General features: G+C 55.0%; 1 protein-coding gene across 3 annotated transcripts; it reads left to right on the plus strand.

Annotated features, from left to right (window-relative positions):
• FRMD6 (FERM domain containing 6) lies at positions 1-26,609 on the plus strand. Of its 3 annotated transcripts, XM_090141939.1 has the most exons (15): positions 1-256; positions 439-511; positions 18,268-18,452; positions 18,824-18,914; positions 18,995-19,137; positions 19,587-19,663; positions 20,181-20,367; positions 21,140-21,295; positions 22,068-22,133; positions 22,400-22,468; positions 22,550-22,724; positions 23,777-24,100; positions 24,191-24,322; positions 25,124-25,215; positions 25,311-26,609. In XM_090141939.1, exons 3-15 carry the CDS (start codon positions 18,354-18,356, stop codon positions 25,593-25,595), a joined length of 1,896 nt encoding a protein of 631 aa, XP_089998065.1. In that variant the 5' UTR covers positions 1-256; positions 439-511; positions 18,268-18,353; the 3' UTR covers positions 25,596-26,609. The 3 variants fall into 3 exon arrangements, with proteins under 3 accessions (XP_089998065.1, XP_031458155.1, XP_031458156.1); XM_031602295.2 differs by lacking the exons at positions 1-256; positions 439-511 and adding an exon at positions 12,252-12,390; XM_031602296.2 differs by lacking the exons at positions 1-256; positions 439-511 and adding an exon at positions 12,252-12,390 and having other exon boundaries at positions 18,995-19,074.
• The last annotated feature ends 731 nt before the right edge of the window (positions 26,610-27,340 follow it).

A 27,340-nucleotide genomic window follows, 5' to 3' on the forward strand; every position in this document is an offset into this window, starting at 1 on the left:
GCAAGTCCCAGCTTGACATCAATGTACCTGCTGATCAGAGCTGCACTGTGAACCAACCGGCCGATCCACGCGGACCGTGGCCACGCGCAGCCCTCGCGCTGCCTTCCCTCCGCATCGCCCCGGCTCGGTGGCACCCTTTGCCATAACGCCTTGCTTGGCCGGAGCACGGGAGGAGCCACCCACCATCCACACCTCGCTGAGACCCATGAGCTTCTCGGAAGGGCGCTCCAGCCTTCCCCCATCCTCCTCCAAGCAGGTAAGAACACGCGTTTGGGTGTTGGATGCCGCTCAGAAAAGGGCAGGTCCCTGCCAGCAGAGCGCGGTTCCCAGGAGGAGGTGGAGAGCCTGGTGCAGCCCCACCATCCTGCAGCAGGACGGCTCTGAGTGGCCATGCCTACGGGGATGCTGAGCCCTTCCTATGGTGATTTTGTCTTCCAGCCCTGCTGAGATAGCCCTGAGCTCGCCATGAAGCTGCTGAAGGATCCCGACTCGTAGATGTTCCCGGCTGCAGGTAGGAAAGCCTGTGCGTGCTTTTAACTTCAGGGAAGGGAAGGGTGGTGACAGGGGTGACCTGGTCCTGGGGTGCCATCTTAGCATGTGGCTTCGAGCCTTTAGTGGTTGGACTTGGTGGTCTGAGAGGTCTTTTCCAAATTAAATGACTCTACAGTTCTACAATTCTGCGATTTGATGACTCCGTAACCTATGAATCTGTGATTCTACGATTCTATAATTCTGTAATTCTACGATTTTACAACTCCACAACCATTAAGTTCTTGTGTTTGCGAATGCTTTCCCATGGAGGACCTTGAGGTGACCACAAGGTTGTTGTGTTCAGTCTTTTGCTGAGGACTAGGTTGGCCAAGTGTTGGCTGTGTTCCCTGTGTCCCATTGACGTGCCTGGGAACAGGAGACGTGCAGGGATGAGAGTGGGGTCCTTGGGATCTGGTGGGGATGGAGTCATCTCCAGACCCCCCACCCAGCTCTAGGGGAAAGGTTGTTTGGCTGAGATCAGTCAGTTTGGATTTGATTTTGTTTGCACTGTCTCTGATGGGGATTCCCAAAGCAGCACCGGGGTAGGCAGGAGGTAGGAGGGGAAAAAAGGGCAAAAAAAAATAATGTGTCCAGTGAGTCACTGATGGGAAAATGGGAGGAAAGAAAGGCTGGAGTGGTACCTGGGGAAGGTAGGGCCCACAAGCACTGTCCATCTTGTTCTCCATCAGCTCCATCCCCATCCCCAACACCTGAGCCCCCTCCGTAGGACCAGGGACCCCAGTGCTCCTGCAGGAGCTCCTGCCTTGTGTCCAGCCTAAGGATGGGGTTTGGGAGCACTTTGGGGCTTGCACAGAGCCAACCCCATGCAAATCCCTGCCCGGTGTGATGCTTGCACCTGCTGGAGCTGCTCAGGTTGGGATGAAGCCTGGTTCCGTGCTGACACACATCGCTTTACTTGGCTGCTCTTTGTGCTGGAGATGAGCTCTGCATGTCCCATGGCTTGCTGACACCCTCAGAGCCCCCAAGTCTCCTCCTTTTTTCCTTTCCCCCAGAGCAGACTGCTGTTTTCAGCATGGATCCTTGCCCTGGTTTCAGACAACAGCAGTCCTGCTGCTCACCTTGCAGCCTTTGCTGTGCCACCTCCAGTGCCACCATCCACGGTCCCAAAGTGTCCCACCCTCGTGCACCCCCAGCCATCAAAGCTTGTATTCATGGGATGTCCCTTTTTAAACAATTACAGCTTATCCAGCTCATTTCCTTCCGTGCCCTCACGGAGGAAATCAGCTTAATTACTCATCTTAGTGTGTAATTAATTTTCTCAACTCCTTTTGATAGCTCCTCCAAAGCAAGGGAAGAGCTGTCGCTAAGCCCCCAGCCCCATTTGCTGCTTTTTGCTTGGAGCAGCTCAGAGGGGTGGAAATATCCCCAAAACTGGGGGAGAGAAGGGGCTGGGGCTGTTCTCCAGGAGGTTATCCACCCCGTGGGTACATCCAACCCATGGGCATTCAGCCCTAAATCCTGCTCGGCCATTTTGTAGAGAGGGTTTGAAGGTTCCCCAAACTCAAAGATCAGCTTCATTTCCATCTCTGGGTCTTTGCTTTTAATAACAGGAGGGTCTGCTGTTGTTTAGTGGAGAGACGTTAATTACTACTCTTACGAAAACGATGTAAATAGGGACTCGGGGAAGCAGCAAGGGTTATTAAGGCGAGGAGGCTGTAATTGCCCTGCTGCCCCTCCCTCCCCATCAGATCTCCGTGGAGGACCGGCTCAGCCAGTCGGGTGTCCCAGCCCTGGGTGTCACCTCGGGACCCCGCAGCCATGCACAGCCTGGAAGTGGAGAGAGCATTGGCAAGCAAGAAGGTTTTCCTTGGGGAGAGTCTTTAGCAAGCTGCAAATGGAGGCTGTGAGATGCCGCTGTGTTGGTTTTTGTGTGTGTGGTGGTTTGTTGTTTTTTTTAAATCATATCTTTGATTTCATTTAATAGTGGATGAATGGACAAGGGGGAATGGTTTTAAAGTGAGACAGGGCAGGTTTAGGTTGGATATGAGGAGGAAGTTTTTCAGCCAGAGGGTGGTGAGGCACTGGAACAGGTTGCCCAAGGAGGCTGTGGATGCCCCATCCCTGCAGGCATTCAAGGCCAGGCTGGATGTGGCTCTGGGCAGCCTGGGCTGCTGGTTGGTGACCTGCACACAGCAGGGGGTTGGAACTGGATGAGCACTGTGGGCCTTTGCAACCCAGGCCATTCTCTGGGTGTATGAATGATCTGTGTTGGCGTGGAGGGTGGGTTGTGTAAGAGGCAAAAGATTTCAGCAACGCGTTGGCTGAAAATATTAAGATATTAAAAAAAAAAAAAAAGGAAACGAGAAAGAGAACAAATGTAAGAAGTGAAAAACAAATCATTGTCAAAACCTCTGGGAATAGGAAAAAAAAAAAAAAAAAAAAAACAACCACTAAAAACGAGCCAGAAATGCAACAGCAAACTTTCTGCAAAAGGCAGGGCCATGGCACGTGTCACTCCTGGGTGCTGCCCATTGGGTGCATGGTCTTGTGTTGCCCCCTGGGCTGCCCCAAAGTCAAGGCAGTATGGGGCTGCCCATGGGATTTGGCACCGTATGGCTGTGGGGGGCACCAGCACTGCTCCATCCCCGTGGTGAAGCAATCCCATGCTGTGACTGGGAGGAACAAGGTGAAGCTGGGGGAAGCATTGCTTCTGTGCCAGCATGCAGCAACATGCTGAGCTTGCTGCACCCGACCCCACGTGGGGAGGTTTTGGGGTGAGATGTGGGCTCAGTTCATCACTGGGTCTTGCTGTAGGGTTGATATGGTGGTGGAGTGGTGCACCAGGCATTGAGGATTTGCTGTGTATGGTTTGGGGAATGCAGCTCCCCAAAGCGCCCGTGGAAACGGGCTGTCGTCTCCTGGGGGATAAGACAAGCAGCATTCAATTTGGGTGGAAAAAACCTCCTTTTGGTCAACCTTGTGATGGAATGCAGGGCTCCAGATGTGCTCGCTGGCTCTGCTGTTTGTGTTTGGGATCCTCGTGCTGATGGCAGTCTCCTCCTCCTCCTCCTCCCGCGGAGGCTCTGGCTCTGCCGGCGGGGAATTTCCCACTGTGTCTGCGATCAGCCAGCTTTGGGGTGGAAATATGTGCTTCCCTCCCTGCTTGGAGCCCACAGCTGTGGGTGTGGGGACCCTCCAGCTCATTGGCTGCAAACCATCCCGTAATATTTTGGGGCAGTTTGGGGACTTCTCCCCTCCCTTTGTTTATGGGCAGGAGGGTGATGGTGAGTGTTGTCTCCCCCAGGTCTCACATTTGGCCATTCCAAGGAAGTGAAATGCCTTTTTTCATCTCATTTAGCAGCTGGGGTTGGGGAGCCTTGTGCTGCAGGTAGGATGCAGTGCTGCTGTTTGGTATTCCCATGAGTGATGAGCAGAGAGGGACATAGAGCAAGAAGGGCTGCAGGGGATGGAGGAGGGACGCTCGGTGGCTTTGCAAACTGCATGTCCCCAGGGCTGGCTTTGCTCCATTGCCACGCTGTGCTTTTGGGAGCTTTCATCCCCAGGGAAGTGGCTTAGCTGTGTAGTCACCCACGTGCTCCTTAAAACCTGGGGTTCAGCTAGAAGCCCACTGAAAAAATGGGGTTGGTGGAAAAGCTGTGATTTTTCTCCAGCTGCTGCATGACAGGGTCCCATAGGTAAGGGGATGGGGAATGGGAATGGGGAATGGTGATGGTGATTAGGATGGGGATGGGGGATGGAGAGGGAAGGGAGGATGCTGCTTTGTAATATTAATCACAGAATCATAGGTCCTAGAATGGCCTGGGTTGCAAAGGCCCACAGTGCTCACCCAGTCCCAACCCCCTGCTGTGTGCAGGTCGCCAACCAGCAGCCCAGGCTGCCCAGAGCCACATCCAGCCTGGCCTTGAATGCCTGCAGGGATGGGGCATCCATTGCTGATTTGGCCCAGCTAATAAGCAGGTTATCAGTGCCTCATTATTCCCAGCTGGATGGGAAGGATGCTTCCAGCACCAAGGCTTTGTAGCTGAGGCATAAAAAAGCAGACAGGAGCCAACAGGTAATTGTTATCCCTGTGATATCAGCAGTGTCATTTCACTTGGAAAATACATGCATTTTCCTGCTATTCTGCCCTGCTCTTCATTCTTTCCCATCGTGCAGCAAGAGGGAAGGAGAAACGCCCATCTAGCTGGCAGCAGGAGGTGGGCAGAGGTTTGCCACACGTGTCCCTATGTGGGGAACAGCTTTGTTTTGGGGTGGGGGCTCTGCAACTGAAAAGCAGAGCTGGGAAATGCCTCTGTGCTGCCCCATGGTGTCGTGGTCCTGTGCAGAGCAAAGCAAGCAGCAACCACAGCCAAGTGGTTTCCCTACCACCATTTCCCTAATGGTGTGTCTCCATCTGATAGATAACTGGGTCTGTCTCTATCTCATCTCTGGTGGAAAAAAAAAAATCTAAATTTCTTTGGCTTTGCTGTTTAATCTTTAATTACCTTCAATGCAAACCGTGTATCAAAGGAGCAGGGATATTTCTGTAAGGAGCTCATGCATACCCCAGGAAGCTAAGTGCTCACTGATGTGCTCCTCCTCGTGAGCAAAAACGTTTGGGCAAAGGCAGCAAAGGAAAAAGTGCCTCTGCTTGTTCCCCATCCATCACCCACTTTGTCCTCACCCTCCTTCAGATGGGAGCGTGCACAGAGCACGACAGGGAGCAAAATCACACTGTTGGTTGTTCGGGCTGTTCTTCATGATCTGCCTAGCTCCTCCATGCACTGCAATTAGAGGTGTCTGCAGTTAATGGGTTGGCTCAGCCCTCGCCCGGTTCTCCATCAGCTGCTGTGCTGGCGTCCCCTGGGCTCTGAGCTGTGCTGGGTGCTGCTGGATGCAGTGCTTTTGCATCCTCAAACACCCTTTTTCCCAGCCTGTAGCAAAAAGGAGTAGCATTACAACTCTCAGAGCGTCAGTGCAAATGCAAAAGCATTAAAAAAAGAACAGATCTGCGGAACATTTGTAACCTGTTTGCGTAATGCAAAGATATTAATTGCCAATTAGTTGTCAAGCAGGACTAAAACCATGCAGCACATGTAGTGCAGATGCAGCCAGCCCTCTGCAACTGGAAAAACACCAGGCACCTTGTAATTAAATGTCTCCTGCATGCTTACCCCACCTGGCTGGCCCGGGAATTGCTGCAGGAGGCTTCCCACACTGCAGGGATGGGCACTGCTGGGATGGGTACCACCAGGGTGTGGGTACCACTGTGCTGGGTAACGTTGGGTGGTTCATGGGTTGGTACTGCTAGGATGGATGCTGAGATAGATACCACCAGGATGGGTGCCATGAAGCTGGGTGTCACTAGGATGGGTACTACTAGGATGGATACCTCCAGAGTGGGTACCTATGGGATGGCACCTTTGGGATGGATGCCACCAGAATGGATACCAGGATGGGTACCACCAGGATGGGTGTCATTAGACTGATTCCATTGGGATAGGTACCATTGAGATGGATGCTAGCATGGATTACACCACGTTGGGTACCACCAGGATGGGTGCCATTAGGCTGGTACTGCTGGGATGGGTACTGCAAGGATGGATACTGGGATGGGTACCATTAGGCTGGTGCCACTGGGATGGGCACCTCCAGGATGGATACATGGGTACCATTAGGCTGGTGCCATTAGGATGGGTACTGTAAGGATAGGTACTGGGATGGGTACCTCCAGGATGGATACTGGGATGGGTACCACCAGAATGGCTGCTGGTCTCACTGTGCCCTGCAGACCTCAGTCTTTCCCATGGAGATGAGATGCCCCCGGGTGACTCCATCTCTCAGCAGTGAGTGACCTATTTTGGATCATAAGGAGCAGCACAAACACAGGCTCTGGCAGGAGAGCTTTGAGCAATCCCTGCTGCAGGGCTGTGCTGGTAATTGCAGTGTCTGATGGACATGGGCAGGAGGAGGTGTGGTATCAGCTTAGGCTGGGTGTGAGGCCCGATGCAAATTTTTAATTGTATTTTTAATGTAGCAGCTTAGGATCCAACATGATCACAAACATAAGCAGGGGCAGGTGACTGAAGCCTCCGATCCTGCTCTGCAGGTAGGAGTGTCTGCTGAGCTCCGTGATGGAGAAATGCAAAAGGCCTTTTCCTCCTTGGAAACTGACCTGGTTATACCTGAAAAATAGGGGCCTCTACTGGAAAAAAGAAGCATTTTGAGCATTGTTTCTCCAGCTTGATTCTGTGAGCTCCTTGTAGGATCCCTGCTGTGCACTTCTGGAGCAGCAACAGCTGATATCCCTGGAGAGCTAAATAACTTCCAGCAACTGAGTGTATTGCATTTGAGGTGATGGAAAACAGGCAGTGCTGGCCAGAGGGGTTTGGGGCTGCATTTGTACCCATCCCAGTATCCATCCCTGTAGTACCCATCCCAATGGTACCAGTTTAATGGTACCCATCCTGGCAGCACTCATCCCAATGGTACCCATCCTGGTGGTACCCAACACGGTGGAACCCATGCTAATTTTGGGGTGAGGACCTGGAACAGAGCACATGGAAGGACTTCTCTGTGATGGGAATCCAACTGTGTGCAGTCTCCCAAAAGCTGCCCGAGGTTTAAGAGTATGGTGATGGTCTGAGTGTGTGAGAGCAATGCCAGATCAGCACCAACTCACAAAGAAGCCTCCAAGAGTCCTTATGGGGCAGCAATGGCTGTGGCCACTTGGGCTGGAATGGGGAATGGAAGGAGTGAAGGATGGGGGTGCACAGCCCCCACGCAGCCCTCCCAGCTGCTCCATGGTGCTGTGGGCAGAGAACATGGCTGGGTACTGTGATGTGGCACGAGGGACACGACCCCAGGGGGCTGTGATGATGCAAAGTGCTGAGAGGAGATGGGGCATTTTCTCTTCCTTTGCTTATATGTGGATGAGCACAGTGATTCGAACCGGACACCCTGGGGAAGGAGTTTGCTGTGGGTCTGGAAGCAAAGAAACCCCGTCCTGAGGAAGTAGGGTCAGTGCTGGGTGTGATCCTATCCCATGGGATACCCACAGCACTGCACTGCCCGCTGCCGGGTGGTCCGCGCGCATCCAGAGCTGCACATCCCAGAGCTTCCCTTTGGCATCCACTGAAGCTATTTCCTCTGTCTGAAGGAATCCAGATGGAAACCATCTGCTTGTTCCTGTGTCCCTCACATCTCCTCCCTTAGATGTGCATCTGTGGTCCTGCACCTCCTTGTCCTGCGTTATAGATGTGTGCGCCCATACATGTGCCAAGGGAGGGACCCGAGTATTGTCTTATCTAAGATGACTGATCAGAGCTGGGGGTAAGGATGCAGGGCTTCAGGGATACTGCTAATTAGCTGCATGGCATTAACCAGCCTGTGGGAACCTGCTGGATAAACATTAGCCAGGATTCACCTCTCAGTCCAATTTTTCAGAGCTCTGTTGAGTTTGGCTGGGTGTGGGACCGCCGTGCCAGTGACCCCACTGGGGACCGGCTCCAAATAGGTCTGTATTCCTGCTGCCATGAGTCCTGCCCACTGAGGGGGAGGTCCTCCTGCACTGCTCTGAACCTATGGGTGCTGAGAGCTGTGGGTCCAAACGCATGGGTGCAAACAGGGCGCGAGAGCTGCAGCAGAGAGAGCAGATTGGAGCACCTCCAGCCGCGCGGGCGCAAGGATGCTCTCTGACCCCACTTTCTGACTTTTCCACCCCGTTCCTGCAGTTTGCCTTCCAGATGTGAGCGAGTGAGGGAGAACTCTCTGTCATATGAGTGCGTAATTAAAACCCGCTGGGCAGGGGCTGTGATTGGAGGTCTCGGAGGCTGTGTGCTGTGGATTCTCTGCTGTCTCATAGTCCTGAATCCCTGACCGTGCCCATAGCGCAGCCCCAGTGCGGTTCCCCACTCCCAGCCCTACATTTTGGAACCCCCCCCAGGGAGTTCTGTCCCTGCTCCGGATGGGACCATCTCTGCAGCTGTGAGCAGGCGCACAGCCGGGCTAAAAATACTCCTGCTCTGTGCTCCTTCCTGCCCGCACTGCTGCCTTTCCTGCATTACCGCACGTTTCCACCACTCCCAGCAGCTCCAGCAGGCTGGGGAAAGAAAAACAAACCAAAACAACAGACAAATCCAGAGCTCCAAAAAACCCCCAAAACCCCAGCTTGGCCCCGGCCTTAAGGCTTTACCAACACTTGATGCGCTCAGGGTGGATTTTCCTTTTCCAACCCCATACACAACAGTTTTATTTCACTGCTCATCTGTGCTGACTTCCCAGGAGAAGCAATACCAGGTTGAACAGAATGGGAGGTGTGGGGGTCTGCCCCCCCCCCCCTCCCCGAGAACCCCACAGTGGGGCTGTGGGTGACTCTGAGTTGCTGGCATTCCTGCCCCAGTGCTGTGGCTGCGTGCCACCAGCAGCCATCCCATCCCAGCACCCAGCAGGGCTGGCCCTTGTGCTCCATTCCTGGCGTGGCTGAGAGAGATGGCCTTGAGGACTGCACTGCCAACCCCATGCCAGCCCTGTGTCTCCAGGATGTGCCCAGCATCACTCCATGAAGCCTGGGACTGGGTGTCACCCAGGGCTGGTTCCTGCCTGGTGGAGACCGGCTCTCTCTGGGATGCACTGGGATGCATTGAGATGCACTGGGATGCAGAAGATATACTGGGTTGCACTGGGATGCACTATGAAAGAGCTGAGGCAAAACCGGGCTCTCCATGGATGCACTCTGGGATGCACTGGGATGCTGACATGCACAGGGTTGCACTGGAACGTGCTGGGATGGATGGTGCTGGGCTCACTCACCACTTACCCAAGAACTGAGACAGGTTGAGTTTCCTTGGGAACCCCCCATGAAATGCAAAGACACGGTGAAGCCCAGCCTCACACCGGAGTTCGTGGCAGCGCACGGCTGTTGTGGTTCTGCACAGGGCTGAGCAGGGCTTCATTATTTATTTTCTTCCCTTTATGGGCTGAGAAACCATCCCACAGCCTCCCACCTCTGCCTGCGTGCTGTCTGTGGGGGGATCCCTGAGCCCTGCTCTCAGCTGGAGCCATGGCTGTGCCACACATCCCTGCATGGAGGTGACAGCCCTGTCCCTATGTGCACCCTGTGCCTCAGGATAAGGCTTATATACAACTAAATATGCACCCAAGGGGTCTGGAAGCCCCTCTGTGGCTGCATTTCATCAGCATTTATGAAAACGAGCTGCACAAATGGAAGAACTCATGGCCAGCTCATGGAAGGGGTCAGAGCAAACCTCTCGGAGCCACACTGAAGGCATTTAGATCCTTCCTGGTGCACTTTCTTACAGGGTCACAGCAAGGATGACCCACGTGGCACTGCAGGGTGGGATATGCAGCAGCCAGCATCGTGCTGAGCAGCACCATGGGGCAGAGCAGTGGGGAACAGAGCTCTGCACAGAGCTGGGGGCTGAGGGTGGGATGAATCGACTCGTTACTCTGTTGCTTTGTTTGTCATTTTGGTCCCATCAGCAAAATCATAGGGAAAAAATGCGTGAGATAAGAGAGCTCTCACGTCTGTGCTGCCATCCCTGCCAGTAACAATGCTGATATTGAAACCCTGTGCAAAGAGACTCGAGTGGAGATAATGCAGGGTCGTGGCGAGCAGCTGCTGTCTCCCATCCTCTCCGTGTAAACACATCCACTGTGAAAAATGCTGTCTGCTTTATGAGAGTGACATTTTCACTCATAACCACAAATCCTTTTCTTTTTTTTTTTCCCTGGGACACAGCTCACAATGCATGTAGCCCAGATTTAAAAAAAAAAAAAAACAACAACAAAAAACAGAAAGAAAAAGCCTCCACTTCTGACATTTTCCATCTGCGTTTCCGCTTGGGATTTTTTGGCAACTTTAACCATAGAATTGTGAAAGAGAATTGTCGCCTGCGTCCTTGGGGCTTTCCTTCCATGAGGAAGGCCGGCCAGCCGGACGCTGGCCCACGTCCATCTTTCCGAGCTCTCCCTGCAGAAGGGAGGTGCTCGTGGCCCTGGCCTGAAATTGTCTGCATTTGTCACGGGATCCACAGCACAGCGTCCAGATTTGTGTTTATGGATCGCTTTGCTGGCATGCAAAACTTCTTTCTGCTGCTTTATTTGGCTGTGCCAGAGCCTCTGCAGCAGGGCACCTTGTTCCCCAGGGGTGACAGTGGGGAAGGGGCTGCCTTTAGCATCATGGAACCTGTGCACGTCACTGAGCCACCGTCTGTCTTGAACTGAGGAGCCCAGAACTGCCCCCAGTGCTCCAGATGTGGCCTCCCCAGGGCAGAGCAGAGCAGGAGGAGCACCTTTCTCACCCTGCTGGCAGTGCTCCATGCATCCCAGGACACCACTGCCTTCTTGGCCTTCAGGACACACTGCTGCCCTGGGCCAACCATTGGTCAGCTGGTGGTCAACCATTGGTCAACAACAGTTGGTCAACCATAAGTCAACCATAGGTCAACCATTGGTCAGCTGTTGGTTAACTGCTGGCCATCCAGGACCCCCATGGCCCTCTCTGCAGAGCTCCTCTCCAGCAGCTCAGCCCCAAGCTGTACAGCTCCATGAGGTTATTCCTCCCCAGCTGTGGGACCCTGCACTCCTCCTTGTTGAACCCAAGGATTTCGAGCCCTCACCAACAGCCAGGCTGGATTTTTCCATGCAACCAGCACGGTGCACTCGCATCATGTAATTACCCAGCTTGATCCGTCGGGCTGAAAACAGATTTCAGGAAGGAGAGTCGGGGTGTTTGCAACAGAGCTGCTCTTTATTTAGGTCCGGGAACGAGCGGCTGTTCTCTCCCACAGCCATGCAGAGATTGCGGGGGCAGAGGCGGCCTCGCAGGTCAGCCCAAAGGATGCCTATAGATGCTTAAAAGTGAGGAATAAATAACTCCTCCCAAAACAACCTCGCCATATGGCACCTCGGAGGAAGGAGTGCGGTGGAGATGCTTTGCTGCTAATTTATGGGTCTGCTGCTGCTATTCTGGTCCCAGGTCACCTATGGAGAGCAGCACACAGGTGCACGTTGTGCCCTTTGTGCGCACAGGGCATCCATGGTGCAGCTGCTGGGGCATCAGTGGCAGCTGCCACAGGATCAGGCTGTGGTCCTGATGGTTCCTGAGCACTCACTCAGGGTGTTGGTGGCATGGTTGGCATCTTAGAGCTCTCTGTCCAAAGAGGTGCCCAAAGCCAGCTTGGATAGGATAGTGTGCAACCTGATCTGATGAGTGGCGACCAGCCGGCAGCAGGGGGTTGAACGAGATGATCCTTAAGGTCCCATCCAATATAATCCATTCCATGATTCTATGAGTCCCAGACATCGTGTGCTCGGAAGCCCAGTGGTTGGTTTGGACCGCATGGAAATCCCACTCAAAAGCTGAGTGGGGATCTTTGGGACCTCCCTCGGTGGCACAGTGGCAGCGCAGAGGGTCTGAGCGTTTGAGACGGGTGCTGGAGAGAGGCAGGGCAGTGCGACGGGGACACAGCCCGGCCACGGGGCATCCCTTCCCAAGATGATGGCACGGGATGGGCTGCGTAAAACAGCGCCGGGAGCTGGGGCTGCGTGCTTCCCCCTGCAGCGATGCTCAGCTTCACCCCCAGGACCCCGGGGCTGCACTCCCTCCCCCGCAGCCCCCCGTGGCCCATGGGCCGTCCGCCCCCCCGTGCTGCCCGCTGCCCCCCTCCTATCCCGGCGCAGCGCCGAGGCGGGTTGGAGGCGTTGCCGGTGCCGCTCGGGGCGGTGCGGCCCGGGAAGGGGCGGGGGCGGCGGGTTGGGCTGGGCACGGCACGGCTCGGCTCGGCACGGCTTGGCTCGGCTCGGCTCGGCTCGGCTCGGCTCGGCACGGTACAGCACGGCTCGGCTCGGCACGGAGCGCGGTCCCCGGAGCCGCAGGTAGGTGCGCACCCGGCGCCCCGCAGCGCGCTCCCAGCCCGGCTCCACTCGGCGCGGCTCGGTTCGGTTCGGCGCGGCTCGGCACGGCTCAGCCACCGCACCGCCGGCCCGCTGGGGCTGTCTCGGGTGGGCCCGGGCCGACGGTGGGCGGCGGGGAGCGGCGCGGCGGCTTGTTGCGTTCGGAAGCTGAGTTGGTGCCGGAGAACTGCGAGTGGCTTCATTTTCCAGGAATGCGAGTCATTTCCTCTGGCCAGTCGCAGGGAGTTGAAATTTAACAGCGGCGGGGCTGCTCCGCCGAACCCCCGCCCCGGCCCCAGCTTCGCTTCCCGGACCCCTCGCCCGTGGGATCCCTGCCCGTGGGTTCCCCTGCCTGGGAATCATGCTCATTCACCGCGCTCGTCTGTGTGTCCTCTAACCAGTGGGTACCTTCACCTCTTGTCTGTCGGTCTTGTTGTTGGTGTGTTGCAATCATTAGTGTGTTGCATTCGCCCAACATCCCTACATCCATGCATTCACTCGTAGATCTCATTGCCTTTGGTTTGCGTTCACCCATGGGTCCCATCACCCAAGTGTTGCATTCACTCATGGGTCCCATCACTCACGGGTCCTCTTGTCTATGAGTTCTCTTGTTCGTGGTTTGCATTCACCCATGGATCCTGTTGCTCATGGGTGACTTTCCCCCGTGGATCCCATTGCCCATGGGTTGCACTTGCCCATGGGAACTCTTACCCATGGATCCCATCACCAGTGGGTCCCCTCACTCATCAGTTCTGTTGGCAGTGAGTCCTCTTGTGCATGGCTTGCATCTGGTCATAAGTCCTGTGACGTGTGGTTTGCATTCATCCATGTGTCCCATCACCTATGGGCTGCATCCATCCATGGGTTCCATCACCCATGGGCTGCATCCACCCATGGGTTCCATCACCTATGGGCTGCATCCACCCATGGGTTCCATCACCAGTGGATGGCATTCACCTGTGGGTTCCATTGCTCATGGGTTGCACTTGTCCATGAGATATCTCATCACTGGGTCCTCTTACCTGTGAATCCCTATATACTTAAGTTCTCTTCTTCATAGTTTGTGTTCATCCATGGGTCCCATCACCCACGGGTTATGTTCACCCATAGGTCCCATCCCCCATGAATTACACTCACCCTTAGGTCCCATTACACGTGGGTTACATCCACCCATACGTCCTATGACGTATCTTCACCCATAGGTCCCATTGCCCATGGCTTATGTTCACCCATTGGTCCCATTGCCTATTTTTACATCCACCCATAAGTCCCATCACCCATGGTTTGTGGTCTCCCATGTGACCTGTAGGTTGTATTTGCCCATGGGACCTCTGCCCCACGGGTCCCATCATCAGCCACTCTCCTGACCCATGGGTCCTCTTGCTGGTGGGTTACACTTCCCCACGGGATGTGTCACCCATGGGATCTGCCCATGGATCCTGTTGTGTGTTGGTAACCACGCTTGTGGGTTCTCTTATCTGTGGCTCCTCCTGCTTTTGGGTGCCACTCACCCATGGATGCCCTCACCCATGGGTGCCATCACCGCAGGACCAGCGCCGGGGAGGTAAGAGGTACCGAGGTGATCGTGGCCATGGGTTGGCTGTGGGGACGGGGTGGTGACAGTGGGAAGGACGTGGCCAGATGTGTTTGCTGTCATCTTGCAGTTCAGAATCAGCTTTTCCCCACTCGTGGCTGAGCATTCCCCATCCACGGGGCTGTTTTACCCTTAAAGCCAAACTCTTAAAGCCCTTCCAGGACGCGTTGGCTGTGCACGGAGCTCTCCTGCTCTGTGCTGTGTCGGTGTTTTTCCACCAGGCTCTCTAATGCCTCGGTTGAGCGCGGATTGATTCGGTCTCTGTTGCTTGAGAGCAATGTTTTGTGTAAAACCCCACGTCCCGAAGGCGCTCCGGGGTTTGGTTATAGGCACTGCCTTTTTGCTGCTATTTGTAAAGGGGTCCTTTCATTGGAGCTCGGGTTTATTCAGCCTCTCCGAACCCCGAATCTGTAAGCAATTATTCCATGACATGAAAAGTCGGCACTCTGGAAAGGATTAATTCAGACCAGATGTAAAAATAAATGCGAATTTCAAATTAAGATGATGTCAGCTCCCTCCTGCTAAAAAAAAAAAAAAAAAAAAAAAAAAAAAAAAAAAAAAAAAGCAGCGCTGTGGACTCCAGATGGAATATACAAATTGTGGCTGTGGTTAAAATATCTGCCTGGCTCGTTAATTTAGTTTGATGCTTTATTTTCTGACGTTTCTCAGGCCCTGCTGGGGAAGGGCGAGCGCGGCCACGATGGTGCTTTTGGGGCTGCATGGAGCAATTTGGGGCAGCTGGGGGGGTTCCAGTGGGGGACTGCAGCTCTGTTTGCCCCAGTCTGGAGCCGGACACAGAGATGCTGTGAGCTCTGGAGGGAGCGGATGGGGCTGTCGGTGTTCAAGGCATCATTGTGTGCGTTTTGGCATAAAATGGAGCTCGTTTCGGTGTAAAATGGAGCTTGTTTTGGCACATCCTGCCTGGGACATGGGCGGTTTTGCAACCACCAACCCGCTCCCGTGGGTGAGGATTGGGGCTCGGGGCAGGGCAGCGCTTCTCCACGTGTGGTTATGAACCCTCATCTCCTTCCCCTGGCAGATCAGCCCTGTCCTGGGGCTACACCACGCATAACTGGGGGGCGTAGAGCTGAGCCCCAGCTGCTTTGTGGCAGCTCAGCTCCTGCTCGGAGCATGGCCATGGGATGGGGCTCCCAAAAGGGGTTTCTGTACAGAAATCCTCTGAGCCTTCCCAAAAGCGCATTTGGGGAGTTTGCCTGGGGTTGAGGCATCGCCCAGGCATGAAGCTGCTGTAGGGCTTGGGTTTTGTTTTCGGAGGGACTTCCATAGTTTGGAAATGGCTCTTTATTACCCTGCTCCCTATGGCTGCTTTGTGGTTGGAGAGCAGAACCCACAGCAAGTCCAAGGCCAAAACCCAACGGAGCTACGAATGCTGCTGTCAGCATGGGCTCGCTCCCCATGGAAGTGGAGGCAGCAGTGTGTGCATCCTCTGGAGCTGTTATCCTGCAGCTTGAGCACTGGGAGATCTTCCTTTGGTGACACTGGAGGCATTGGTGGCACTGGGAGATCCTGCCATGGTGATGCTGACAGATCCTCCTTTTGTGTCAAGGAGTGATCCTACCTTGGTGACGCAGGGAGCCTTGGTGACACCAGGAGATCTTGGTGGCACCGAGAAATCCTGCATTGGTGGCACTGGGAAATGTCGTCTTGGTGGCACTGGGAACACCTGCCTTGGTGCTAACGGGGCTGGGGAATGTCTCACAAAGGCCCGGAAGGCGTGGGGGGTTGAATGGGGCGGCGAGGCGTGAGGTGCCGGGGCGCACAAAGCCCCTCTGTTCCCCGCTCTCCTCACATAACCCACAGCTCCAAGCTCTCCTCCTCCTGGCTCTGCTGCGGGGATAATTGCTTCCAGCCGGGTGCCAGCCGCCCTGCAGCTCCTCCTTGGTGGAGACCCGAGTGGCTGTCGTGCATTTTTGGTTTCTGATGGCAGTGGTTTGTGTGAAGCTTTGGGACGGCGCTCGGTATCTCCAAAAAACCCGAGAAATGAGGCTGGCTTTGTCCTGCAGGATGGAGCTCTGCACGCACCCAGGGGGCCAGTTTGGAATCCCGAATGTCCCCAGATGTCCCCAAGCTGATGGCCGTGGGGTCCCTGCAGTCCTTTGGGGGCAGCGCTGGCCCCGAGCGCAGCACCCAACCGGCGTTGTGGTGGATGAAGTAATGCCATATTTATAACCCGGCCCTTTTTTCCCACTGAAGGGCTCTTTCATCTCCCTCTGCTCGTTATGAGGAAACTGTTGAGTTCGTGGAGAATCGGAGACGATTTTAATTATGGGGCGACCGCAGGCGTGCATTAATGTGGCTGTCGGGTTCGGAGACGCTGCGCTGAGCGCCGGCCCTACAACTTGTAGGAACAGCTTGCACATACCTGCGCCCTGTGATGTGGGGCAAAACCGACTCTGAACTCTTCCAAACAAGAAATTCCTGCCCCGTGAATTCATCTTCCCATCCAGCCCTGCACTTTGTTCTGCTTTTCCTCTCCGATTGCCCTCCCGTAATCCCTTCGTTCGCCGCTATTGTGGCTCAGCAGCGCTGAAACAAAAGCTGGGGAGGGCAGAAGGGGGGAGAGAGCTGATGGGACAGAAGTTATTAAAAACAAGCAAATGAGCAGGGTGTACTGATATAATTTGGTGCAGCTGGGGGGGACCCGAGTGTTGCGTTATGGGTGCGTTTTGGGGATGAGCCACGTTCCCAAAGGGAAAGCACCACCATATAGCTGTGCCGAGCCTGAGCCCTCCGTCCTGCGTGGATTTTGCAGCTGCTTTGCTTGGCTGCTCAAAATTGCTTGTGGGGAAAGTTTGCTGGGGATCTCTCTACAAAAAATGGAATCCGAGGGGCTGAGCCTGGCTGCAATCCTCTCGTGCCGCTCCCAGCCCGCAGCCATGCATGTTAGGCGCTCATGTCAGTGCTTGTTTGGGCACAAGGGGAGAAAAATACCTGTTTGCTGGGAATTTTCCTATCGACCACAGAGAGATGGAGTTTGCCCCCGGCTCAGGGTTAGCCAACAGCAGCACGTTGGGGCTGCTTTTCCTTTTTTAAGCCTTTCTGCCCGGTGCCGGCGGGCGTTTTTGGGGAGCTGCGTTGGGGCGGTGCTGCGGGGGCTGCGGGGCACCTTTGGGTGGCAGTGGGTGCAGAGGGTGCTGGCACTGAGCACACCCAGCCCCGAGGTGTGCTGCCCTCCCCACCACCGCCCGCCGCAGCTGCATCACACCCAGCCCTGCAGCGGGCACCGGAGCTGCCAGGTGCCCGGCCGGGGTGTGGACACTCACCAAATACCTTCAGCCCCATTTTGTTCCCTGCTGGGATTTATAATGAAGCTTGAAACAAGCCTGGCCACTGTGCTGCTCGCTCCCAGTCAGGATTGATCATGTCTGGGCATGGGCATGGTGTGCAGATGCTAGGCACGAGCGCAGCGCCAGCCACATTGCATGGATGCAAGGCATCATGTGGTGCATGACCACAATGCATGACCACAGTGCAAGGCAAAACCATGTTGCATGGTCACAGTGCATGGATGCAGTGCACATTTACGGTGCAGGCGCAGCTGTGATGCACGTACACAAGGCACAGCCGTGATCCAAGGCTGCACAACTCCTTGGTGGTGCAAACCCTCTGGATTTCCCAACTCCTGCTAACCCCCAGTAGCTACCTAACATCATCTCGCCTTGGGGCACTTCTTTCTCTGCTTTAGAAATAGTGAAATGGTTTTGGAAACCAAACATGTTTTCATGTAGGCCAAAGCTATTATTTGGTGAAGAGAGAGGCACCATCGCGTCCTCAGAAAAAAAAGAGGGATTTGCTTTGATTCTAAAGATCCGTGCTTGTTATTTCACATGTGTCCGTGTGGATAGTGATGGCATCAAGAGCACTCCAGGAATATTTGCCCTGGGATCTGGGCTGTGAGGGGTGGCAGTGCCCTGGCTCCTCACCCCAGTCTTGCTGGCTTTCTGTGAGACAGGGATGCTCCGGAAGGGGTGCGGGTCCTGCGGCCGGAGATGGCAGAGAAGAGCCTGCTGTGTTCCCAGCATAGAGACTTTTTTTGGTTATTATTCTACGATGCCAGGAAAGGCATTTCTGAGGTTTTTCTGAAATAGAGCCGGGAGAATGAAACCGCTGCTTCAGGCTTTGGGGGCTGAGCTGCAATCCCACGCTGCCCAAGGGAAGGCCAGCAGTGTCACGGGTGGTGCGAATGCCACGGGTAGGGCTGTGGGATGGGGTCTGGTGTGGGGCTTAGCACCCCTATCCCACAGGGATGGCGCCCGTGGGGACCGAGGTCGCCCCGTCCTGCCGGTGAGGTGCCCACTGCCCCCAGCCCAGCCCGGCCGTGCTGCCCACGATGAACAAGCTGCCCTTCCACAACAACCGAGTCATGCAGGACCGCCGCAGCGTGTGCATCTTCCTCCCCAACGACGACTCCCTCAACATCATCATCAACGTAAGCTTGTGGGCCCTGGGGTGCTCTTTTCCAAGCCCTGTTTTGGCTTCTGCTTTTCATTTTGAGCCCATCACCCTCTCCTTGCTGGAGAAACGCACATGGCACATCCCTCTGCGTCAGCACTCAGCGCTCTCCAGCTTCTTGAACCATGGGCACCGGGCACGAAATTCCCACACTTGGCTTCTTTCTTTAATTTGGTGCTACCCAATATTCCGTTTTCTGCCCACTTTGGCTTGCTCATGGAGACTCACATGTGGTCCCCATGGGAAACCAAGACCCGGACCCCAGCTGATGACACTGCTTGGGGACACGGCGGGGGCGGGTGCTGCTGTCCATGGTTTGCACCCAGGGCACACGTGTGCTTTCCACAGGTGAAGATCCTATGCCACGAGCTCCTCGTGCAGGTGTGTGACCTCCTGAGGCTGAAGGACTGCCACCTCTTTGGGCTCAGCGTCATCCAGAGTAAGTGTGGGGCTCACCCCATGGCCCCGGTGACAATGGGGATGCGTTGTGATGCTCATCCTACCCAACTCCCCCCCCAGACAATGAGCACGTCTACATGGACCTGGCCCAGAAACTCTACAAGTACTGCCCCAAGGAATGGAAGAAGGAGGCCAGCAAGGTCAGCGGTGAGGTGTTGCATGGAGAGATGACGGCACTAAGGCCACCTCTGTCCCCGGCGCAGGTCACTGTCCCTGCGCAGCCGCGGGCTGGGGGTGGGCATGGTGCTGAGAGCCCATTTGGGTGGTGTGAGGGGTGAGGGCAGTGCTCGGTGGCTGTCACCCCAGTGCCATGCCACCACGCGACGTGGGGACGTGTCCTCCACCGGAATCCTATTCCTCCCTTGTTTCCCAATGGGTGAAGGGATGGGATGGAATGGGACGGAGGAGGGATGGGGAAGGTGGCTGCCGACCCGAAGGTGGCAGCCTTTACATTTTATAACTCCAAATCCCTTTTGGTTTTTGGTATAAGGCAGATTTGGGGGGAAAATGAGAGGCGGTGCTGGGGAGGGGAATTGCCAAGACCAGCCCTTGTGCTGAGAGCAGCACTGGAGCCCGGTGCATTGCGGGGACTGGCGGTCACAGTGTGACACCAGGATGTCCTCAGAGACCCTGAATGTGTTCTGCGTTTCAGGGGATCGACCAGTTTGGCCCCCCCATGATCATCCACTTCCGAGTGCAGTACTACGTGGAGAACGGCCGGCTGATCAGGTGTGAGGCCAGGGCACTGCCAGAAAACCAGATTTTTGCAAAAGAAATGGGAAATGGCACATCTTTCAGAAGTGTTCAGGCACCCAGTGCTCACCCCTTTCTGTTAGTTCAGTTGCACTGTGCCAAGTGACCCCTCCCCATGAATGCGGGAACCAGCAGGGACCCTCCTCCTATCCCATAACAAAGACATTGTGGCACTGAGGGATGTGGTCACTGGGCATGCTGGGATGGGTTGGGATTGGTCTTTTCCAACCTCAACGATTCCATGATTCTATGATTTTGGGGGTTGGGGACATCAGATTTAGGAGCTTATCACTCACGTGCTCAAAGCCAGGAGGGAGCTATCAGAAAACCATTGTCAGGGTCTGCCCCTCTCTGGGACGTGCTGGGGACACGGTGACCACGTGGAGATGCTTCTGTAAGGCTGTAGGGTTTTGTAGGGGTTTTGTGGATCCTGGCTGCAAACTGCACAGCTGCTGGGGTCCCTCCAGCATCCCCAAATTTCTCATCCCTGCAGCGACCGCACGGCACGGTACTACTACTACTGGCACCTGCGCAAGCAAGTGCTGCACTCCCAGTGTGTGCTGCGAGAGGAAGCCTATTTCCTGCTCACTGCCTTCGCCCTGCAAGCTGACCTAGGAGATTTCAAGCGCAACAAGCACTATGGGAAGTACTTCGAGCCTGAAGCCTATTTTCCTGCCTGGGTGAGTGCTGCGTGCCATGAGGCTGTAGGGCTCGAGGCGTCTCCTTCTGCTCTCTGCACTCTGCTTGCAGCTGAAGGGGTGATGCTGCTGTGTCCACACTTTGTGGTTATTAATAACCAGTGACAACTGTGGGGCTGCAAATAGCTGTAGGCGTGGGTTGGGGTTGGGCAGTAAGTGTCAGCATGGCCACACCAGTGATGGGGATTTCCCTGTGTTTGCTAGGGGGGTGTTCACTATGGGGCTGCCCTGTGTGCCACCTGGCACTGTGGTGTCACTCGGCCATCCCTACGTGTCCCCTGCAGTCCCTGCAGCCCTGGTGTCCTTGTGCACAGCCCATACCCCCAAAAAGCCCAGTTGTTAGCTGGCTGATACACACATGAGTTAAGGAGGTGCAGTGATGGGCAGTACTTGCAATGCTCCAACACCAAAAAGCTGAGCCTTCCCCAGAGCATCCCACAGCCCAGGCTGACAGGATGGGAAAATGAATAAAAGCTGTAGGTGCTGCTGCCTGCTTTGATTTATGATGAACGTTCCTTGGGTTTGCCCCAAATCTGCCTGTTTGGCTGTTTTTCGTACTCACGATGGCCGCAGGGCTGTATCCCTGCCCTGTGGGAAGCCTGGTGTGTAGGAATGGCTAATTCTGTGCTGCTGATGGGGTTTTTGCCTCCGGAAGTTGAGCATTACAAGGACAGAGCCCTGCAAATCTCTGCAGCAGAAGGCATTGCTCAGATTTTCCATTGCCCTGGATGAGCTTCTCATCTCCTTCAACCAGGTGGTGGCGAAGCGGGGCCGGGACTACATCCTGAAGCACATCCCCAACATGCACAAGGATCAGTTTGCCCTGACAGCTTCCGAAGCCCACCTTAAGTACATCAAGGAGGCCGTGCGGCTGGACGACGTGGCCGTGCACTACTACAGGCTGTACAAGGTGGGAGTGGGGCTGCTGCTCAGCCCTAACCCTACCATGGGCTGGTTGCCCCCCACCAGGCTGCCCAGGGCCCCATCCAGCCTTCTATTCATCCCCAAGCCCAACCTCAGCCCACTGATTGTATCTCAGTGCCACATCCATGGCTCTGGATCACCTCCAGGGACGGTGACCCCACCACTCCATGGGCAGCTGTGCCACTGCAGCGCTGCTCTCTCGAAGCAGAAGTGATTCCTAATATCCAACCTGAACCTCCCCCGGCACAGCTTAAAGCTATCACCTCTTGAAGGTTCTTTGAGGCTTCCTCTTTAGGTATGGGCATTTTGGGGAGGTGAGGTGGGACCAGCTGAGGATGCAACCTGCAGTGTGTGTGCATCATTAATTGTGCAAGCCCAGCATGCAGCATCTGCTGCAACAGGAAATGGGGTAACCAGAAAGGACAGCTGGGTTTGGGGGGCAGATTTATTCACTTTATCATAGAATCATAGGATGGCTTGGGTTGGAAGGGACCTCAAGGATCACAAAGCTCCAACCCCCCACCACACGCAGGGCCACCAACCTCCACATCTCACAGCAGCCCAGGCTGCCCAGGGCCCCATCCAACCTGGCCTTGAACACCTCCAGGGATGCACGGGGCATCCACAGCCTCTCTGGGCAGCTGTTCCAGCACCTCACCACTCTCACAGCAAACAACTTCCCCCTGACATCTAACCTAAACCTTCCCTCCTTTGCACTTTATGGTGCAAATTTAAAAGCATCTCATATTTCCCCTCAGGACAAGAGGGAGGTGGATGCATCGCTGACACTGGGGCTGACGACGCGGGGCATTCAGATCTTCCAGGTACGCAGCTCCTGCTTCCAGCTCCATCCCTGCAGGATGCCCCCACAACCATCCTCCTTTATCATCAAATCATAGAATCCTAGTGGTTGCAAAGGAGCACAGTGCTCACCCAGTTCCAACCCCCTGCTGTGTGCAGGTCGCCAACCAGCAGCCCAGGCTGCCCAGAGCCACATCCAGCCTGGCCTTGAATGCCTGCAGGGATGGGGCATCCACAGCCTCCTTGGGCAACCTGTTCCAGTGCCTCACCACCCTCTATCTCCTTACAGAACCTGGACGAGGAGAAGCAGCTGCTCTATGACTTCCCCTGGACCAACGTGGGCAAACTGGTGTTTGTGGTGAGTGCGGAGCCGCACACAGCAGGGCTGGTTCGTGGCGCAGTGCTGCGAATGGACTGAGCTTCCCCATCTCCTGCACAGGGCAAGAAGTTTGAGATCCTTCCTGACGGGCTGCCCTCGGCCAGGAAGCTCATCTATTACACGGGCTGCCCGCTGCGCTCCCGCCACCTCCTGCAGCTGCTGAGCAGCAGCCACCGGCTGTACATGAACCTGCAGCCCGTGCTACGGCAGGTCCGCAGGCTGGAGGAGAACGAGGGTAGGTGCCCAATGTTCCCCACATCCTGCCTGTGTGTGGATGTGGAGCTGCCCTGCAGGTTCCCGCGGCGGTCCTGTTCTGATCCTGTCCGATCAGAAATGCTCCCCTGCAGACCCCCTGGGAGTGGTTGCATGCCCTGCTGTGGTCCCTGAGGGTCTCAGTGCTTCAGTGCAGTGTTCCCAGGGCACTTGTGCCTTCCCCAAGCTCAGAAAGCCCTTGCACAAATATAAGATTGTCCTCCTCCTTCTCTTCTTCTTCTTTCTCTTCTTTCTCCTCCTCCTTTTTATCTTTGTCTTTACCTCCTCCTTCTCCTTGTCTTCTTCCTCCTTTTCTTCCAATTCCTCCTATTCCTCTTCCTTTCCTTCTTCCTACTGTTCCTCCTTTTCTTCCTCTTCCTTCTCCTCTTCTTTCTCCTCCTTCTTCTTTTCCTCTTACTTCCTTTTTTTTTCTCACTCCTTCTCTTCCTCTTCCTCATCTCCCACCTTTTTTTCCAATTCCTCCTATTTCTCCTCTTCCTCTTCCTCTTCCTCTTCCTCTTCCTCTTCCTCTTCCTCTTCCTCTTCCTCTTCCTCCTCTTCCTCTTCCTCTTCCTCTTTCTTCCCCTTTCTTCCCCTTTCTTCCCCTTTCTTCCCCTTTCTTCCCCTTTCTTCCCCTTTCTTCCCCTTCCCCTTCCCCTTCCCCTTCCCCTTCCTCTTCTTTCTCTCTGTCCTCCTCCATCTCTTCCTCTACCTTGTCTTCTTCCTTCTCTTCCTCCAATTCCTCCTTTTTTTCTTCCTCCTTCTCCTCCTCCTCCTTTTCTTCTTTCTCTTCTTCCTCCATCTCTTCCTCTTTCTCCTCCTCCCGTTCCTTCTTCTCTCCTTCCTCCTCCACTGAAGGAAGGACACAGCACAGAGCCCAGCAGGCCCAAAGCTCCTCACCCACCCCCAGCGGTCTCCAAATGCCATCAAGCAGTGCTGGCTCCCATTGTAGCCCCCAGCTGGGTTTGGATCATTGTCCCATGGTACCGGGGGGTAGCTGTGTGCCACGTGCGTGTTGTGTGTCCGTCCTGACAGAGAAGAAGCAGTACCGCGAGTCGTACATCAGCGACACTCTGGACCTGGACATGGATCAGCTGGAGAAACGCTCGCGTGCCAGCGGGAGCAGCGCCGGCAGCATCCGGCACAAGCGCCTGTCCCGGCACTCCACTGCCAGCCACAGCAGCTCCCACACCTCAGGCATCGAGGCCGACCCCAAACCCCGGGATGTGGGACCCGAGGACGCCGGCGTTCACCGCAAGCTGAAGACCTGCAGCTCCATGACCAGCCACGGCAGCTCCCACACCTCCGGGGTGGAGAGCGGGGGCAAGGACCGGCTGGAGGAGGATCTGCAGGACGACGGTGAGAGACTCCAGGGTGTGCAAGTCGGGTGTCAGTGGGTTTGGTGGGAGGGAGGAGTGGAGGTGAGCGTCCCCATCCCTCCTGGCACAGAGATTGAGATGCTGGTGGATGACCCACGGGAGCTGGAGAGAGCGGGTGAGCTGGCGCTGGAGGTGAGCCCCGACATGTGTGTGTACATCACCGAGGACATGCTGCTGTCACGCAAGTTCAACGGGCACTCAGGTAATGCCACGCTCTGTGGAAGCAGAGAATCACAAAATATCCCGAGTTGAAGGGATCCCTAAAGACCACGGAGTCCTGCTCCAGGCTCCACACCGGGACCACCCAGAAATCAGACTATGTGTGAGAGCGTTGTCCAAATGCTTCTTGAACTCCGGCAAGCTCAGTGTTTTTGGGAACCTGTTGCCCACCTCCCTCTGGTGCAGCCTTTTCCTGACATCCAACCTGACCTTCCCCTTCACCTCTGCTCCTGCATCTCCTCCTTCATCCTGTGTGATGCAGTGCTGGGCAGACCAAAATTAGCATTAGTATTCCTTTGGGATGCAGGGAAAATCCGTCCCATGACTGGAGGTGGAGATGAGGTGTGTTCAGCCTGATAGAAATGTAAAAATCTTGAGAAAGGTGCAGGTTTCCTTCAGGGGAGGATAAACTTTAACTTTTTTGGGTGATGCTTATGGAAGTGAAGCACAAATCTGTGCAGGAAACCTCTGCAAGAAGGCATGGTTGGCCAAAAAAGGTCAACAAGCAGGCGATGATGGGAGACCTCTGGAGACACAAGGAGACAAAGGTGGCACAGATGGAGCCAATGCGAATAATTTTGGATTTGGGTGTCATTTTTGTGTGCCCTCCTCTCCCTCTGTTGAACATCCAAGCTGATTGGGCACAGCTGCCCAGCAGTGGTGGGGTCACCGTCCATGGAGGATGTGGCACTGAGGGATGTGGCACTGAGGCACGGTAGGGTAGGCTGGGGTGGGGGATCTCGGAGGCCTTTTCCCACCTGAGTAATTCTGTGATTCCACGCAGGGCTGATCGTAAAGGAGCTCAGCTCCTCCACCTCCAGCTCCTCAGAGACGGTGGTGAAGCTCCGTGGGCAGAGCACCGACTCCTTACCCCAGGTGGGTGCCACCAGCGCTCCTCACCCCCCCATCCCTCCTCCCAATGGCATTTTGCATCCCCCCCACACACCCCTGACCGCCTCTCCCTCATGCAGACGGCGTGCAGGAAACCCAAAACGTCGACGGATCGGCACAGCCTGAGCCTGGACGACATCCGACTCTACCAGAAGGACTTCCTGCAGCTGGCAGACCTGTGCCAGGACACGGCACAGAGCTTCACCTTCGGCTGCGGCCACGGCCTCGGCGACGACGGCCTTTACTGCAACGGCTGCCTGGCCCGGCAGTGCCTCAACATCCAGGAGGGTTTCCCCGCCAAACGGACCAGCAAATACTTCTCACTGGACCTCACCCACGATGAAGTCCCCGAGTTCGTCGTCTGAGGGCGGTGGGGATGGCGCTGGCTGCTGCCCAGGGGGGGGCCAGGCCCCACCGAGCCCCACTGTGGCCAACCCCGACCCTCCCTGCCGTGGGGACGGCTGAGCTCAGGGGGATGGGGATGGGTCCCTCAGCGTCCTTCTGCCTCTGGAAGTCGATGTGTGTGCATGAATCGTCTTGTTTCACCTCGGAGAAGCACAAGGAGCTCATCCTGCCGAAGCCAACCCGCGGTTTCCCAGTGGCAAAGATGGGGATTCTCCCCACACCCGACCCCTGTCCTTAGCATTGCCACTGTCTGCTGGGAAAAAAACTCCAGACTGCTGCGTCTGAGTCAAGCCAAAGAGATGTAAATACCCCAAAGGCCAGTATGGGAAGCGAGAATTAAGCAATAAGCACCAGGGATGTCTGTGCATGGGGGAGCAAGGCTGGAGCCCGGCTCTGAGCAGTGCTGCTCGGGGGCTTCGTGGGGCTTTGTTGTACAAAAACAAATCCAGAAACCAAAAATACCCCCAAAAAAGGCAAAGGAGAGTGGAGAATGTCACCCGTAATAGTGTCACAGTAATGCTTCCCGATACACAGGAGCCACATATATAAATATATCAAAGTCCATATGTTTATATATGTCTGGATCTAATAGACCCATCTTTGTTTTATTCCTGCTCCAAAATACCTTTATAGAAAGGATATGCCTCTCTCCAACCAAGCATACAGACAATCATTTGTATTCCAAAGCACTAAGGGGAGAAGATGGACCTTCCCATTGAGGAGAACACGTATGCAAGCGCACTGGGAGCGCAGCTTTCCATGCATCCTTCAGCCTTTATGGATCCACCAGTGCTGCTCAGTGGTGATGTGTGCCCAGGAGGCAGCCGAGGTGTAACGCCGTCGGTAGCGGAGGGTGGGATGCAATGATCACAGCACAATGCCTTCTTAATTGAGATTTTTTAATCAGAGTTCGGCGATCGACGGCCAAAGTTTTACCGTATTTTGATATACCGCCTTTTTTTTTTTTTTTTTTTTTTTTAACTGGAAAGTTTTCTTATATATATATAAATATATAAAAATATATATATTGTTTTATAAATAAGCACAATCTTATTTTTCTAAGGAACGTTGTGGGGGGGGAGGGGATCGGTGCCCAAATCCAGCAGAGCAGAGCTGTGATGCTGTGATGCAGCGCCGGTGATGCTGTGTGCAGTAAGATGAGGTCCACAGAGGTCCCTTCCAACCCAAATCCAGAAACCAAAAATACCCCAAAAAAGGCAAAGGAGAGTGGAGAATGTCATCTGTAACAGTGTCACAATAATGCTTCCTGATACATAGAAGCCACATGTATAAATATATCAAAGTAGGTATGTTTATGTATGGCTGGATCTGGACCATTCTGTGGATCTGTGATCCAAGGGAATCTCCTGCTCTGGTTTTGGGGTTCCTCCTGAACCACCCCAAAGCCTTACGGGCAGTGGGATGGCTCTGACCCTCCATCCCAGGTTGGGATGTGGGGTGGGCAGGAAGATGCCCTGCACTCACAGCCAGCAGAAATGCATAAATCATTGCTCAGCACTGCTCAGTGATGCTGGCAGATCCCCCAGCCCCAAAGCCAGGCTGTGGGATACAGAGATACTGTTCATGCTGCACGTGCCCAGGATGGGTGTTGGTGGCCTTTGGGACCGCTGGTCCTTCAGTAATAAGGAGCTGTGTGCCTGTGCAAACTGAATAGTCCTTTCTGTGAAAGGATCTCCCTGTCGGG

The sequence above is a fragment of the Phasianus colchicus genome, chromosome 5, assembly GCF_987193195.1.
Source record: "Phasianus colchicus chromosome 5, bPhaCol1.hap1.1, whole genome shotgun sequence".
Taxonomy (NCBI): Eukaryota; Metazoa; Chordata; class Aves; order Galliformes; family Phasianidae; genus Phasianus; species Phasianus colchicus.

Coding starts and splice junctions, on each gene's coding strand:
- FRMD6 (XM_090141939.1), top strand. CDS start 18,354: ATGAACAAGCTGCCCTTCCACAACAACCGAGTCATGCAGGACCGCCGC. Junction 20,368..21,139: donor AAGCCTATTTTCCTGCCTGG/GTGAGTGCTGCG, acceptor TCCTTCAACCAG/GTGGTGGCGAAGCGGGGCCG. Junction 25,216..25,310: donor GCACCGACTCCTTACCCCAG/GTGGGTGCCACC, acceptor TCCCTCATGCAG/ACGGCGTGCAGGAAACCCAA.